General features: G+C 30.9%; 1 protein-coding gene across 3 annotated transcripts; it reads right to left on the reverse strand.

The window, feature by feature from the left end:
* Positions 1 to 8,196: 8,196 nt before the first annotated feature.
* Positions 8,197 to 12,176, reverse strand: LOC108325574 (protein fluG). Of its 3 annotated transcripts, none has more exons than XM_017558671.2 (10): positions 12,032 to 12,176; positions 11,747 to 11,943; positions 10,004 to 10,255; positions 9,809 to 9,876; positions 9,588 to 9,712; positions 9,410 to 9,518; positions 9,144 to 9,300; positions 8,971 to 9,066; positions 8,640 to 8,688; positions 8,197 to 8,484 (listed from the first exon to the last, which is right to left on the reverse strand). In XM_017558671.2, exons 1-10 carry the CDS (start codon positions 12,120 to 12,122, stop codon positions 8,324 to 8,326), a joined length of 1,305 nt encoding a protein of 434 aa, XP_017414160.1. In that variant the 5' UTR covers positions 12,123 to 12,176; the 3' UTR covers positions 8,197 to 8,323. The 3 variants fall into 3 exon arrangements, with proteins under 3 accessions (XP_017414160.1, XP_017414159.1, XP_017414161.1); XM_017558670.2 differs by having other exon boundaries at positions 12,023 to 12,176; XM_017558672.2 differs by having other exon boundaries at positions 12,018 to 12,176.
* Positions 12,177 to 16,099: the final 3,923 nt, after the last annotated feature.

Raw genomic sequence — 16,099 nt, forward strand, 5'->3', positions numbered from 1 at the left:
TGGTAATATTTATGTGAACCTATCCATTAATACTGTAAACTTATTTTAATTAATTATACTATTAAAATATTAAATTAGTATATTATTTGTATAGATTCACTATAAACTCTTACGAATTTACTAGTTAAATTGATGAAACTCTTACAATTTCTGTGTAAACTCTTGAGGATCCAATATAGAAGAAAAAGTTAACAAAAAAGTACAACTGAAGTAGGGCACAAATTAGTTAAAGAACACACCTTTCAATCAAACAAGATATGATGTGTTTCACAATTTGCATCTTGTTTACATTTCATTAGAAAGTAATTAATCACGTTGGGCGAGAAAATTAACCAGAAAATCAATAAGAAATATAAATAAATAAAAAGTAAAAATGAATCATATAAGTCACCCAAATGCCTTCATCATACAAGTCACCCAAATAAGAAACAGATAAATGGTTGTCAATGCCTTCATCATATAAGTCACCCACGATTTGCGTAAATAGTAAAATAAAGAGGTTATTGTCAACCTCCAATTTTGTTTAAATAAACAAAATTCAGTAAAAAATTAAATAAAAGAATAAAAAATATATATAAATATAATTTTTTAATTGTATGCACCCTCACATTAACTTTTTATCTCTTATTCCATATAAGCTAATCCACCACATTTTTATTTTTGATAATGATACTTTGACAACAATTTTTTATAACATTTTGATACAGTCACGTGTCGCATTGTTAGTGGTCCATGTGGAAAAGAAAATAGAAAACAAAAATGATGTGGAAATGAAGGGTTGCAAGGGTTTCAAGTGGCGGGATTTCATTTTGGGATTTCAAAAACAATAGAATATTACTTTGGGTTGGAGAGAACCCTAGAGAGAAGGAACACCCAGTAGAGTCTTTGCGGTGAGCAGAATCGTCTCCTTTCGCTAATCGTTTGTTGTTGTTTGGTGGGTTTTAGTTATTTTATAATTTTTTTTACCATTTAAGGGTTCTTCTGTTTTAAGGGTCTTATTGAGATTTTTTTTAACCTTGTTTTGTGTAGTGTAATGGAGGAACTTGGTCAACAGAGTGAAGCTTCTCATGAGTAAGGGGTGGTAATCTTTTTTGTCTTCTGGTATTGTGATGCAATGAGTATTTGATTCTTGGATGTGGGTTCTCTTGCTTGTCGCTGGTGAATTTTTCTAATGGATTGAAATTATGTGGCTAGAGATGTGTGGTGCTTTATGTTTGATAATGGAGTTTTATATATGTAAGTGGCGTGTAAAGTTTATTATGAATGATTAGGCAAATATCTAATGTAGTATATAATTTGGATCATTATATATTTTAAGTCTATGGATCATTGTGAAAACTGGTGCTTAGTAAAAAGTTCGTGCAATTGTGAGTAAGGATATAAATTTCAATGTTTAAGTTATATTTTGGAGGTAATTGAAGTGCAGTAACAATTTTACTTATTTTTGTTATAAACACCAGTATATATACCGAAGAGTCATGGTGATTAAACAAAAAATATTAAAATATCTAGATTATTTTATGATATTCATTCGATGCTGGGAATGGAATAGGTTCAGCAATCCTTACGTTGCTTTATGATGCAGTATAATTGGTTATTTAAGTGGTTTAAGTCATGCAATATATTTCTCTAGGAGCTAATGCAGGAATTTATTCTGGTGTAGTATTTATGGGTTTTTTTTTAAGTTTATGAGTTGTTTAAAGGTTTAATCCTTTTCGACATCCCTATTTATGTACGAATGTCTCAATTGGGTCCTCGTTTTCTAAAGTGTATCAAAATGGTCCCTAATTTTGAAAATTGATATCAATTGAGTCCTTTCCGTTAAGTTGGCTGGACGGCGTTAAAAAAATTGATGAGTGGATACTGAGATGACGAACGAACGCTCGTCCACCAGCGAACGAACGCTCGTCCATCAGCGAACGAACGCTCGTCGACCACCGAACGAACGGTCGTCCAGCAGTAAGAGGTCGACGAGCGTTCGTTCGCTGATGGACGAGCGTTCGTTCGCTGGTGGACGAGCGTTCGTTCGTCATCTCAGTATCCACTCATCAATTTTTTTAACGCCGTCCAGCCAACTTAACGGAAAGGACTCAATTGATATCAATTTTCAAAATTATAGACCATTTTGATACACTTTAAAAAACGAAGATCCAATTGAGACATTCGTACATAAATAGGGATGTCGAAAAGGATTAAACCTTGTTTAAATGATGAATTTTAAGATTTTTACTTTGAGAGTAAACGTATGCATATATAAAATTATGGTGTAGGGTTTTATGGATTGAGTTTAAACCTATAATTGGTTGTTCCAGTAGTAAAAAAAATGTAGTAGTAATGGAGTAAATGATGATTTTTTTTTTAATTTTTGAAGTATGGTGCATATTGAATAAATAGGAAATGTAATTGTGTTTTAAATATTATATAAGCTATATTATGTAATATTAGTATAATGTAATTGTGTTTGGAAATTAAGGAAACAAAAGTGTGGGTTTGTATGGTGTAAGACTTTTGGTTTTAAGTCAATGTTGAATATTGGTAAATAGTATATTATACTATATTATATATTATATTCGATACTTATTATTTTTTTATGGTTCTTTTATATTATATAATAATATATTATATAACGTTTCTCAAATGGTATGTATTTAATGTTGATATGATAACATTGTTTTTTTTTTGGATAAATACCATTTGTGTATTGTTTAATTGGTAAAATATATGGTGATATTTATTAAATCTGATATAATTTTTTTATTACAAGTTAACATAGAATTAAGTGTTATTATTGTTCTGGTATTCACTAGACATTGGCTAAATAAGATGATACAAGATTTTAGTTTGATGCAAGATACATATCATTTGTGTAAGCTTAAGAATACGGTTATTTCATTAAAAATTTAGTGTCTAGTTTTAGAATTGGCTTGTTGATTAGTCATGGGTTTTCTAGTTAAATACCTATTATGATGTATTACTTTTAATTCTGGAAAAGTGGTAGAAGTAACATTAGTACTTGCCCGGTGAAGGTTTCTGGGAATATAGTGGTGGGAGTGTTACTAGCCTAGTGAAGCTCTTTGAGGATAGAGTCGTGAGGGTGTATACTTGTCCGGTGAAGCTCCAAAAGGGTGGTGGAAAGCGTATACCTGTCTGGTGAAGCTCTGAGAGAGTGGTGGAAAGTGGTATACTTGCCTGGTGAAGCTCTAAGAGAGTGGTGTACTTGCTGGTGAAGCCTTTTAGAGAGTAGTGAGAAATGTCATTGTGTAACGGGGTGGTATAGCACCGGACTGGTGAAGCTCTTTAAGAGAGTGGTAGGAGGTGATACTCGACCTTATGTTGTATGTGAGTAACCTAGTGGTGATTCAATATATAGTGAATGGTTTCAAATAAATTAAGGTATGAGTATGTGAACGATCGAGTGAGCCTGTGTGTGAATCGGTTACTTTGATGCAAAATTGTGTAGTTATATGTTGGTGGCTTTGAATTCTGATAGTGTGGTTGTTAATGATTTGATGTGATGTCATGTGTCGGTATATGCAGATAGGTACTTTTCGGAAATTTTATTCTAAATTGATGTTTAATACTTATGTATGTTTATATGACTTGTTCCTGTTAGCTCACCCTTGTATGTTGTGGTTGTGGTTTTCACCTATGATGATCGTACTTGTATGGGAGTGGATGTGTTACAGATGTAGCTAAAACGAAGTTGAGCAACAAGATCCATGGGAGAACTATGAGATTTTAATTTCAATGCAAATAGTTTTGTAATGAATTCTCTGAAAGTGTTAGTTACATTTGATTTATGAAGTTTTCTAAATTTAGTTATAATAAATGGAAGTTTTTATTTAAATTGTATCTCACAATGGTATAAGAGTTAAGTTTTAAAAAGTTTTTGTAAACTCGTGGCATCCTAAACTTTGAAGTGTTACACTTACTTGTTGCAGGTACATGTTTTTTTATGTAATTGTTAATGAAAGACAATGATTTGTTATGGTTTTTTATCAGTTTTGATGTGAATGATGTTTGATTTATATTTTGCAGATTTGGTTTTGTCACCATTTTGTGACATCAAACTCAACGTACAGTACCCGGGTAACAAAATTCTCAAGGCTATTAAACTTGATTGATATCAGTATTGGTGAGAAGTTCATCAGAAGTGCTTTGGCTAAGGGATCGATGAGTAGTTGGTGCAATGTATTTTATATTTCGGGTTTTATATAATGAAATTTGTTTATTTTTTGAGGTTGTTGTTGATGTTGGCGTGTCGAAAGAAGAACTTTGTTATGGTATGGTGAAAGAAATTGTTCAAAAATATGGTGTGCCATTTAACAAGCAAAATAGAGGAGATAAGGAACAAATAATGTATATCGAATGAAGGTTGTACCCCGAAGACGGTTCAAGAGTCGGGCGAGTAGAACTCCATTTACCGAAGATGGTAGAAGAGAAGAATGAGTAGTTGAATAAGTTGTACTAATATTTAAATGTTAAGAACTTCAGTTGACGATGTTCAAGTACAATAGGAAATGTAAATGTTAGTTAATATGTTGACGTACAAATAATTGTTGTTTCCCATTAATTTGAATTGAATTTCATTGTATCAAAGTGGTTGAATGAGATTTATTTTATGTTTTATGTTTGTCAGCATTGAATGAAGTTGTTACCCAAGTATTTGAAGTTAGTTAGCCAACAAAATAAGGAGGTCTATTATGTTCATGTTTAGTATTATTTGAACTATGGTCCTGAAGGTGTATTGAAGATATATTCCTTATTTTTCAAGATCACTTTGTGACTTAGGGTGTATATTTTGTTCATGATAGAGCATCTTTGTTGAAGTTAAAGCTGTTTGAACATCATACTTAATAATTTAAGTTGAAAAACTTTATGTAGAAGTCAGTATACTTGGGTGTGCATAACTCATTATGTAAGTCCCCAGTTTTTTGAACTATGGTCCCGATGGTGTATTGAAGGTATATTTGTTGTTTTTGGAGATCATTTTATGACTTAGGGTGTATGTTTTGTTCATGATAGAGCATCCTTGTTGAAATTAAAGTTGTTTGAACATGAGATTTATATTGAACTTCATCCTCAAGGAACCATTTTTTCTACAACTCTTGGTGCAAAACTGCCTTGGTACCAAAGGCTAAATAATTGAGGACTTTAGGCAAATGTTGGGACTTTAGGCAAATGTTTTGCACATGTAGGTCAACTTTGAAAATGACATTCATTTTCGAGTGCAAATTTTTTTTAAGACTTATTTGACATAGAGGTCATCTTAGCCAATGATTATGAGATTTATATTAAACTCCATCTTCAACGAACCATTTTTTCTACAACTCTTGGTGCAAAATTGCCTTGGTACCAAAGGCTAAATAATTGGGGACTTTAGGTAAAAGTTTTGCACAACTAGGTCAACTTTGAAAATGACATTGACTTTCAAGTGCAGAAATTTTTTTAACACTTATTTTTCATAGAAGTCATGTTCAACCAATGATTATAACATTTATATCCAATTTTGTGCTTCCGAGGCAAACATTTTGCACATCTTGGTCAACAAAGTTCGTGCCATTCATTTTTAAGTGCAAAATTTATTTTTCAACATTTAATGTACATACAACCCTATACATGGGACATTTAACACACATAATGACATCCACATTTGGTGGAGACTGCAGTACAAATTGCTAAGACAAAAAATGGTCATTCTTTTATTCAACCATGTGGTAGTCAACACAAAAAATAACACAAAATGATCATTATTATCTTCAAAATGATGAAACACATTGAAATCAACACTAAAATATAGCAATCTCAAATTTCATTATCAATAAATGTAAGGAATACATTTCTTTTATCATTTCTAACAAAAAATATGTACATATACAACTAATGAATACATTCTGAAACAATTCTAAAAAACCATAAATCACATTGCAACAATCCCTATTGTACAACATTTACAACAACCCTAAATGTTGCAACACTACATCCCTCCGCACATTGTCAACATCCAAAATCCAATCACAAACAAACTTCTCCCTAACCTGTTCTAGTTCCTCCTAAAAACAAAAAAAAAATGCACACAAAATCAATAAAATGCCCAATGTTCTATCAAAGGTCCAAACGATCAATCCCACAACTCCATAAATTTCAAAACAATAAATTGTTTTCTTACACTTGTGTGTAATTGGGCATTGTTTTCCATTCGTATTTCTCAACACCATCCCACAACTCCATAAATTTCAAAACAATAACTCCACAATCATATCTACATCAAACAAAGTCCAAAATACAAATAATGTAATATTAGTTCAATCAAATCAAGATATTTTATAATAAAAAAAACAAGATTAAAAACTTACGAGTTCGGTTAGATTGGAGTGTGCACGTGTTGGACCTAAAAAGACAGTTTGTTGTCTTCGTAACAATTGAACAAATGTCCAAAAAACAATTCAAGATTATGTGCCTGCAAAACAAGAAAGTTAACTTGACTTTCCAAACTACTAAATCAATTTACAAATACAAAGTATATCCATCAATTACAAGATTTACAATTAAAATGTCAATCTTTTTACGTTCTTTTCTATTGTGGCCAACAGTGTCCAGTGAAACATTTCCATGGATGGAATCTTCACATCAAAAGCATTTCCTATTTCTTCAATCTGCACCATACTTTAAAAATTACAAAAAAAATCATCATTTACTCCATTACTACTACATTTTTTTTATTACTAGAACAACCAATTATAGACTTAAACTCAATCCATAAAACCCTACACCACAATTTTATATATGCATACGTTTACTCTCAAAGCAAATATCAAAAAATTTATAAGTTAAACAACGACTCATAAACTAAAAAAAACACCCATAAATACTGCACCAGAATAAACTTCCTGCATCAGCTCCCAGAGAAATATATTACACGACTTAAACCACTTAAATAACCAATTATACTGCATCATAAAACAACGTAAGGATTGCTAAACCCATTCCATTCCCAGCATCGAATGAACATCATAAAATAATCTAGATATTTTCATATTTTTTGTCTAATCACCGTGACTCTTCGGTATTATATATATATATATATATATATATATATATATATATATATATATATATATATATATATATATATATATATATATATATATATATATATATATATATACACACACGGGTGTTTATAACAAAAATAAGTAAAACTGTTATTGCACCTTGATTACCTCCAAAATATAACTTAAACATTGAAATTTATATCCTTACTCACAATTGCACGGACTTTTTACTAAGCACCAATTTTCACAATGATCCATAGACTTAAACAATATAATGATCCAAATTATATATTGGTGACTTGTTTTAGTATAAATCACCCAAAACATATATGTTAATACATTAAGGTGTGATAAGATAAAAACATATATTAATACATTAATGTATTAAGGTGTGATAACATGAACACAATGATACAACAAATTTTACAGAGAAAAAATATCAACCAATAAGTATTTAAAAATTAGGGTTAAATATGTTTCTAATTCATAAATTTGGATGTAAAATTAGAATTTATGTCTCCCAAAATTTGATATGCTCTGGTTCTTAAACTTTATAAATAAATGAATATAATCATTTTTATCCAATAACAATAATTTTTTTATGTGCTATATACTGACATGAGTTTATGTGTGTCAATCAGTGTGTTTAACTCAAACACTAGCTTAAAACATTGTTTGATATGTAAAAAGATTAATTCAATTGGGTAAATATGACTATATTTATTCATTATTAAAGTTTGGGAATTAAATTGTATCAAAGTATGTGATAGAAATAAATTTTAATTTTATATCAAAGTTTAAGAAATAAAAACATATTTAATTGTTAAATTATCATAAAATAGAGATTATGTATAACTTGCTTTTTTTTATCGTGACATACTAACATTTGAGTTTGAGTGTGTCAGAGAACACCAACCTAAAACATTGTTTGGCATGTAAAAAAATTAATTCAATTGAGTAAAAGTGACTATATCTATTCATTATTAAAGTTTGAGAATCAAACTTTATCAATGTAATAGAAATAAATTCTAGTTTTTCATCAAAAGTTTAAAAACATATTAATCGATAAAATTATGATAAAGTAGAGATTATGTATAATTTGCTTTTTTTTTAAATCAGACTATAAATCGCATACTGGTGATAATTAGAAAACAAATTGTTTAATTTATTAAACAATGCCTCTAGAAATATTGAAAGTGTTGAACATGAACCCATGCACATTCAGTTACGTGACATGAATGCTTTTTGAAGTGTTAGTGCTTCCTGGACTAAGGGACAGTGATGTTGGCCGAACTAATCTTGTAAAAGCGGATTGCATTTCTAGCAAGTATGTCTTTTGCAGCTTCCACAGCCTCAGAAAGTAGGAGGTCACCATCTATGCATGCATCGCGTAGAACAGAGAAAACAACTTCGCGGGAATTCTTTGCACCTGTGAATGTGAAACCGAAACTTATGATTTCAATTTGTAATCATCGCACCGTGAATGATTAAGAAAGACAACATGGTACGTGGGAAACATTTGAAATTGAAGCAGTCACAGCCAAACACTTAGCATGAATTGTGTCATAATTGATGTTAACTAACCTAAGTAGAAGGTTTCAGGAAATGTATAGGCGTCAGTGCTGAACATCACCTGCAGTGAAAAATTTATTTGTGAGATGTCTCAATTTCATGCTCATTTCAAACTTCATCTTATAATAAAGGGTAACAAACTTTCAAAAGCATTTTTTTAACTGTTATTAAGTATTTATACTAATATTTCAAATTATACAAATTATTTATCATCATATGAAAACATTATTGAAAAGAGAATTCGAAAGTTATGCATTACGTATTTAGATTTAAACTTGAACCTCTGCAATTAGAGAATTCAAATTGAAAATGTCTATATTTGGATTGCATATAAAGTTGTGACCTTATTTATTGGAGCCAGAGTTAATAGATCTTTAACTGCTGAAATCATCCCATGCATACTAAGCTTTGGAATTGCCAACCCAAAATCAAGATAAACCTGAGAGATACAATTTGGTTAATTGAAATTCTGATATACAAGTCAATGCATTAAGCCATGAATCCTAAAATTCTTGCCTGAGAGTAAACAGAAGCTAGATATGATGCTTCCTTTGAGAATGGATGAGAGGCATGTAAGAAAACAAACCGACACTTTGAATATCTCTTGTCCTCAAGAACTGAACGGAAATGAAGAGGATTTGACTTGCTCAAATCCAAAAGCCTATCCCCAAACCTAGTTCCACAAACAAAACTATCAAGTGTAAATAGGTATACTCTACCAGCATATCCTGGTTAACAATGTTAGGTAACATTAAATGGAATAAAAAAAATGCACGAATTACCCTGTGTGTATCTGCATTGGCAAGTCATAAGATAGAGCAATTTCCAAGCTTTGCAAGAAGAGATAGTCCACAAGATTTCTGTGAAACAGTAAATAGATTGGCTTCGTAGCTGAAAACAGAGAAGGGTGAGAAATAATAGTCTGAAAAAGATAATGTTAAAACCAAATTTCATACTTACCATTTGTTAACACCTGTCTCAGACTCTCTTCAGCTTCCGTTTTAGTTACTTTTAAATTGATTTCTACGCCACCGTAGTATGCAACTATGCTTTTCAAGGCAATAATCTCTTTAGCAACTATAACAGTGATGCTAATTAAGGAACCCAGCTAAACATTGATTTGTTTCTCTAAGCTAAGGAATTATGTGAGTGTGTAAAGAGTCATGTAAATTAAAGGATATGATCTCAGCTTTGACACATAAGTTTCAGTAAATGAATCGATTGTCCACGAAGATCCATTAGACAAACCCTTGAGGGAAAATTTGATATAAATATGAGATAAACACAATAGATGAATGGCTAAGAAGCAGATAAAAGTATGAAAAAACAAGACATCAATCAAACACCTAAAACCAAAATGTGTAGTGGTATCTCACTTGTTCAAGGATTTGCTCAGCCAGTCGTTCAGTTCGTAAGATTCTGCCAACAAAAGGTGTAAAATTCTTGTGCCATTGTATTTCGTTCCTTTTGTCCATTTCTATTCCATCATCTATTAGAATGGCAGAGAATTTTGCAGCTTTTAAGCATGTTGAGGTGATGGATTCTATTCCAGACACCCTACGGTATTCTTCTACGCCTTCCAAAGATACCTCCGTTCCGTATAGCTCAGCAACATCTCTTAAACCTCTCTGGTATTATTATTATACCAAACAAACAAACAAAAAATGCAAATGTAATTTGAATCAGAAAGGCACTCATCTTATATATTCATGGAAACTGAACCTATATTCACCTACATATTATTTACTTTTTTCTAATAAATTTTACTCAATAATAAAAAATAATATGTAAAAGAGTACACCACTATCGTTTCCCACTTCATGTAATTAGCTAGAAAAAAGTATTTATTCTATCTCTCGCAAGTGAAACAAATCTAAATATTTGAATTTTATTTTGTTATTTTATCATGAAGCTTACGTTGGATGTTTTTACAAATGAGATAACTTTGTTTCAATTTTTTATAATATAGGCATTAAATATATTAAATATAATATTCAAAACATAGTCAACTAAATTAATAGGTGTTCACAATTATAGTATGTATTTTATTCTATGTAGAAAAAATGTGGCTTTATATTTTATTGCATTTTGTTTCGTTTTCGAGTGCTATATACATACATATATATATATATATATATATATATATATATATAATGAAAATAATTTATTAGTTAAATTATAGGTTTGTATAATAGTACAAAACATTGTGTAAATAACATTTTTAATTTATATTTTTTATTTTTCAAAGGATAAAGTGTTATAAAAATAGAGTACCTGTGTATAAAAATATATTAATGAAAATTAAGCCAAAAAATTAATTTTCAATTATATATGATATATGGAAGAATTACTCTTAAATGATATTGACATTTTTGGAAAATTTAAATTAGGATAAATTTGAAAAATGTAATAAATATAAAGAAAAGAGATGCAATGAGTTCACTAAAATAAGATTCACTTGTAGAGATAAATTTGAAGAAAAGTAAATGAATGAATTTGAGTGAATTAACATTTAAAAGTTTGTTAAAGATTTTATGAATATTATAAAATAAAACAAAATGTTTTAATAAGTTAAAATGTCGTAGAATAAGAAGTTATCTCAAACTTAATGACCTTTTATATCAATTTGATGAAAATAGTTATTATTTAAAAAAACTTTAAATAATAGTACCCAAAATTCTTTATTAACACTAGTTAAAACACACTCTGCCTATTCATATTTTTATAACAAAAAATTAATAAAATTTTTATTATTATAATTATAAAGATGAATATAAATAATTTTTATAATTTTATTATAGCTAATATTTTAATTTTAAAAAATAATTAAATACAAAAAAAAAGTTAAATAAAACTATTAATTTTGAAAACGATCACTTAAAAAGATAAAATTGAAAAAAAAATTATTTTAATTTAAAAAAAAGTTATTTAAAGGATAAAAATGAAAAACATAATGAGAATCTTCTATTGATAAATATTACTTAGTTTTACTTGTATAGTGAGTAAAAAAGAAAGAAAAACATAATGAAAGAAAGTGTAAGAGATAAAGAGTATATGTAGATGGAGAAAAAAAATGTAAGAGTAAAGAGTAATTGCAGAAGCATTGAAGAAGAAGTAACCTTGAATGATAGCGAGGTTTGTGCAAAAGCAATGGCATCAGGATCAACAAAGGCACCCACAGTGAAGGCCTGGACAAAACCGCCGGAGATGGAGTTTGAGTCAAAGGCAACAATGTTGTGTGAGTGACCATCCACCACTTCAATCTCCTCCACTGTTTTTCTCAGTTCACTCAAATCCATTTCCTCTCCCCCTACCACTGAAATTCAAATAATATAATCATATATAGAGAGAGAAAGAGAGAGAGGCGTATGTGAGAGAAAACTTTGTTACCGTACACTTCAGACCTTCAATGGCCATCACCCGTGGGTTGGGGAGAATGGCAAGACTTGAAATTGCAAAGAATATTGTTAATTGGAAGGAGAAGGAGAAGTGCATCGTGTTATCAGAAAGAGTTTTTCTTTAAGAGAGAATTCAAAATAAAATGAAAGACACGAGGAGACAAAAGTTATTTAATATTTATGTGTGATACGTGCCCGCAATTGTCACACATGTATACACTTTTTTTTATTTGTTTAACATTTTGGAGATGATTATGATCTTTATGTCTATAAAAAAAAATGGTTAGAGAAGCCGTGATGAAAAATTAGAGTTAGTATTTCAAATTAAGGTAAATTGGGATCGAAAAAATAAGTTATTTTTGAAATTTATTCTTGAAACTTGAAATGTAGTGAGAATGATCAAATTAATTTTAGTTATTGAATGTTATATGGTGTGTATAAGTGTAACATCCTATATTATTGGCTATAATATAAACACATCAAAGGATTTGCAGTGAAATTTTATAAAAAAAAATACAACATAAACTTACAAAAAAAAAACAAAATATTCATCATGCATTCGTACATATACGGTTGATATACATATTACACACTAGTAAAAAATATGTTTTTTAACGCGCTATATATGCCTCAGTTTTACTGAAACCGAAGCGTATCAAAGCGCGATGACATTTTCGTAGTTTTAGAGAAAATATATGTCTCGGTTGTCTAGGAACTGATGCCTAAAAGGGGCTACTGTCTCGGTTCTGAGAACACCCGAGGCAGAAAACCCTGCTGCCCACTCACAAAGATGACTTTTCACCTGCCAAACTTTTTGAAATAAGGCTACTGCCTTGGTTGGTCAGAGAACCGGGGCAGAAAGCCCTGTAAATCCCTCTACAAAACCTGTAACACCTACAAGACACTGAACAGTCAGTGTTATGGTTCCCCAAAGGACTGAGGTAGTTGGTCCTGTCCACCACCTAACATATTCAACATGAATTTATTCCTCAAACATATTCAACAAGCAAAATATTAACTCACCCCTTCTATAAGACATGAATTGAATAAGTCCTACTAGAGCCTAATATTGATCTTATACCTAAAACTTAGATTTACAAGTAAATCTATGAGAAAATATCAAAGTAAATTCATTACAACACAAGCTGCATACCGTAGTGTGTAAGAACTCCTCCCTTGATTTATTATCACATGATATCTTAGTCTATGTGACTTAGACTATTAGGAAACCTAGGAGATCTATGTTACAGTATAGATGTTAATTTTTAATACTTAAATCAAACAACGATTCACATATCATCCCATATATGCAACCATAAAAAATAAGGGCATATCACACTGTGCAAGAACTCATCCCTCTTCTCGTTTTCATATACCATGATCATACATACTTTTTTTTATCTCCATTTATTTTCAAATATCATCATCCATCACATACAAAAATATTCAATCCTAAATGTATATTCAAAAGAATAATCCCGTGAAAAACAAATAATTTTTAATATTAGGAAGAATTTAAAACATAATTTTAAAGTTTCTTAAGCACTGTCTGGCTCAACCAGAAGCCCTACTCATCCGACGAGTCACCTTTGAAAGTTCTTATCAAAGAAGCTTATCCAACGAGAAATTGGCTCATCCAACAACCAATCCCCTTTTAGCTATCAATTTTTTCACAAAAATAGTTTTTCTCCATAAGGGTTTTACTCGTCAAACGATAACAAGTAACTTGAAATATCAAAAAATATATCAGTGATTCAAACTAGTACTATTTGTGTATTAATCACGCCAAATCACTACCTTCAATTTAAATTGATCTAAGATTGAACCAATTGACTCAACTGATATACCTAATGTTCTGATACACTAAATGTTCACATGTTGCTTATGAGTTGAGGTCAAAGGTAGTTTAAATATACATTCCTCCTTTCACCTTCTTAGACGCCTTTTAAAGACAAAATCATGGTGGAGCTGCAAATTTCAAAGTGGACAATACCTTAGATGTGGTGATTGACCCTAACAATGCTATCTCATTAGACTTGGGATCGAAACATTGACACCCAAAGGAGGCTTATGTTTCAATATACTCAATAGTCTCACATCGCTTAGGAGTCGAGACCAAGGGAAGTGCAAATATCTCTTCCTTCTTCAATCCTTCAATGTGTCTTTTAAGGAGAAAACTATGATGAAGCTCTAGGCTCCAAAGCAGATTATACCTCGGATGCGGTAGTTGATGTAACACCTCGATTTAGGATGCCACGTGTCAGTAAAAGAACGTTGTTTGATTATGATAAATATAACTCTGATATCATTATAATATAGTGACAAATTTAAAAACCCCATTATGTCGCCATAAAATTAATTAAAACTAGTGGAAAAAAATAAACAATCTCAATACAAGTCGAAATATCATACTAAAACTCATCAACATAATTTATTTAAAAGAAATAACGTTTGAAAACCCCGAAAATCATTCCTCACTTGCATCTTGATCTACATAACATCTCAACAATATCCTTTGTAACATCTTATACCCCCGTATAAATAACACATAAAATAATACAATTATTATAATACAATTATTTAATAATGTATAAGCTCATAACATCAATTCTTTTCACAACACAAAACACATTGTTAATCCAAACTCTTATCTAGATAAACCATGTCACCATCACCAATCACTATCGCTTGTCATCTTCCATATACTAGCACACATGACTAGTTCACCAAAACTAGGTCTACGTACTAATGTAGGACTTTCCCGTTCCCCAAAATGAGGCATGTAACGCCCCAATTTCCAAGATGTCACGGGTTATTAAAACACCACTGTTTAGATGACATAATTTATTCCAAAGCATAATAGTTCAAAAATCATTTGTCCAATAAAAATAACGAAGGAAATAAAACAACTTCAATTACATTGTCTTAAGATTTAAATGCAATAATTTGAATAAAAACCCCAAGTTTGTCCCTCATTATCTCTCGAATCTATTATGCCTCAACACCATTTTGCAACATCATCTACTCACGTATAATGTATTATACGATCATCATCGATAATTTCATTCACAAACACACAATACAAACACATATGAGGTAAACTACCGACAAAATAATCATAATAACATAATATAAACATGCTTGATTAAATCAACAATAATTAAACACCCCATACATTATAGTAATAATAATAGGATTCCTAATCCTCTGACATAACAATTCAATCAAACGAATTACTCGATCCTCGATCCTAACCCTTGATGTCATCACTAACATCTCACACCTAGACCCTTGGTCTATCCACTCATTAGCACCTAGCTCACTGCTTGTTATTCTCTTATAGTAACACCTCTATCACATAACATCCATTGGAGCATCTCAACCACCATGATCACCATCATAAATAACCCACCATCATGACTATCCTACTCATGAAAACACCATGAGCATCATTGTACCATAAACACCACAGTGAAAACAATCAATCACAATCATGTACCCTATCTCACCGACTGTAGCCGTTCCTACAGCCTCATCTGTAGATTCCCTATACAAATACATTTGAGTAGTCCCGCAATTTAGCTAAGGAACATGTAATCCTACAACACAAGGATAAGGAATACACCCTCAACCCCACACAAGGAAGGCTCAATATCCGAATAACCCTTCCAATGCACAACAAAGAAAAAGGAAGCACTTATCCGCAGATAACACCAGGATTTATGAGGTACAACTAGTAGACTTATCCTTCACTCTCATGCTCATCAATCACACTACTCAAGTACATCCCAACACCCATTCATGCTCCAATTCTCAATCACAAGTCAAAACTGACCCTAAACATAACCATTACTTTCATTCTCTAATTACCATCACGTTCCACAATTTCTCTAGCTTAGTCCACGTCCATTCTTCATCAAATTCGACTTTTTTCACCAAAATGCACTGTGATAATCGATTATCACTTTTGATAATAAATTATCTCAATGAAAATTACCCAGAAACATCACGCAAGAAGGGTTAATCGATTATCATCCCAGATAATCAATTATTCTTGAAACCGAACTCAACATC

Source organism: Vigna angularis, chromosome 3 (assembly GCF_016808095.1).
Source record: "Vigna angularis cultivar LongXiaoDou No.4 chromosome 3, ASM1680809v1, whole genome shotgun sequence".
NCBI lineage: Eukaryota > Viridiplantae > Streptophyta > Magnoliopsida > Fabales > Fabaceae > Vigna > Vigna angularis.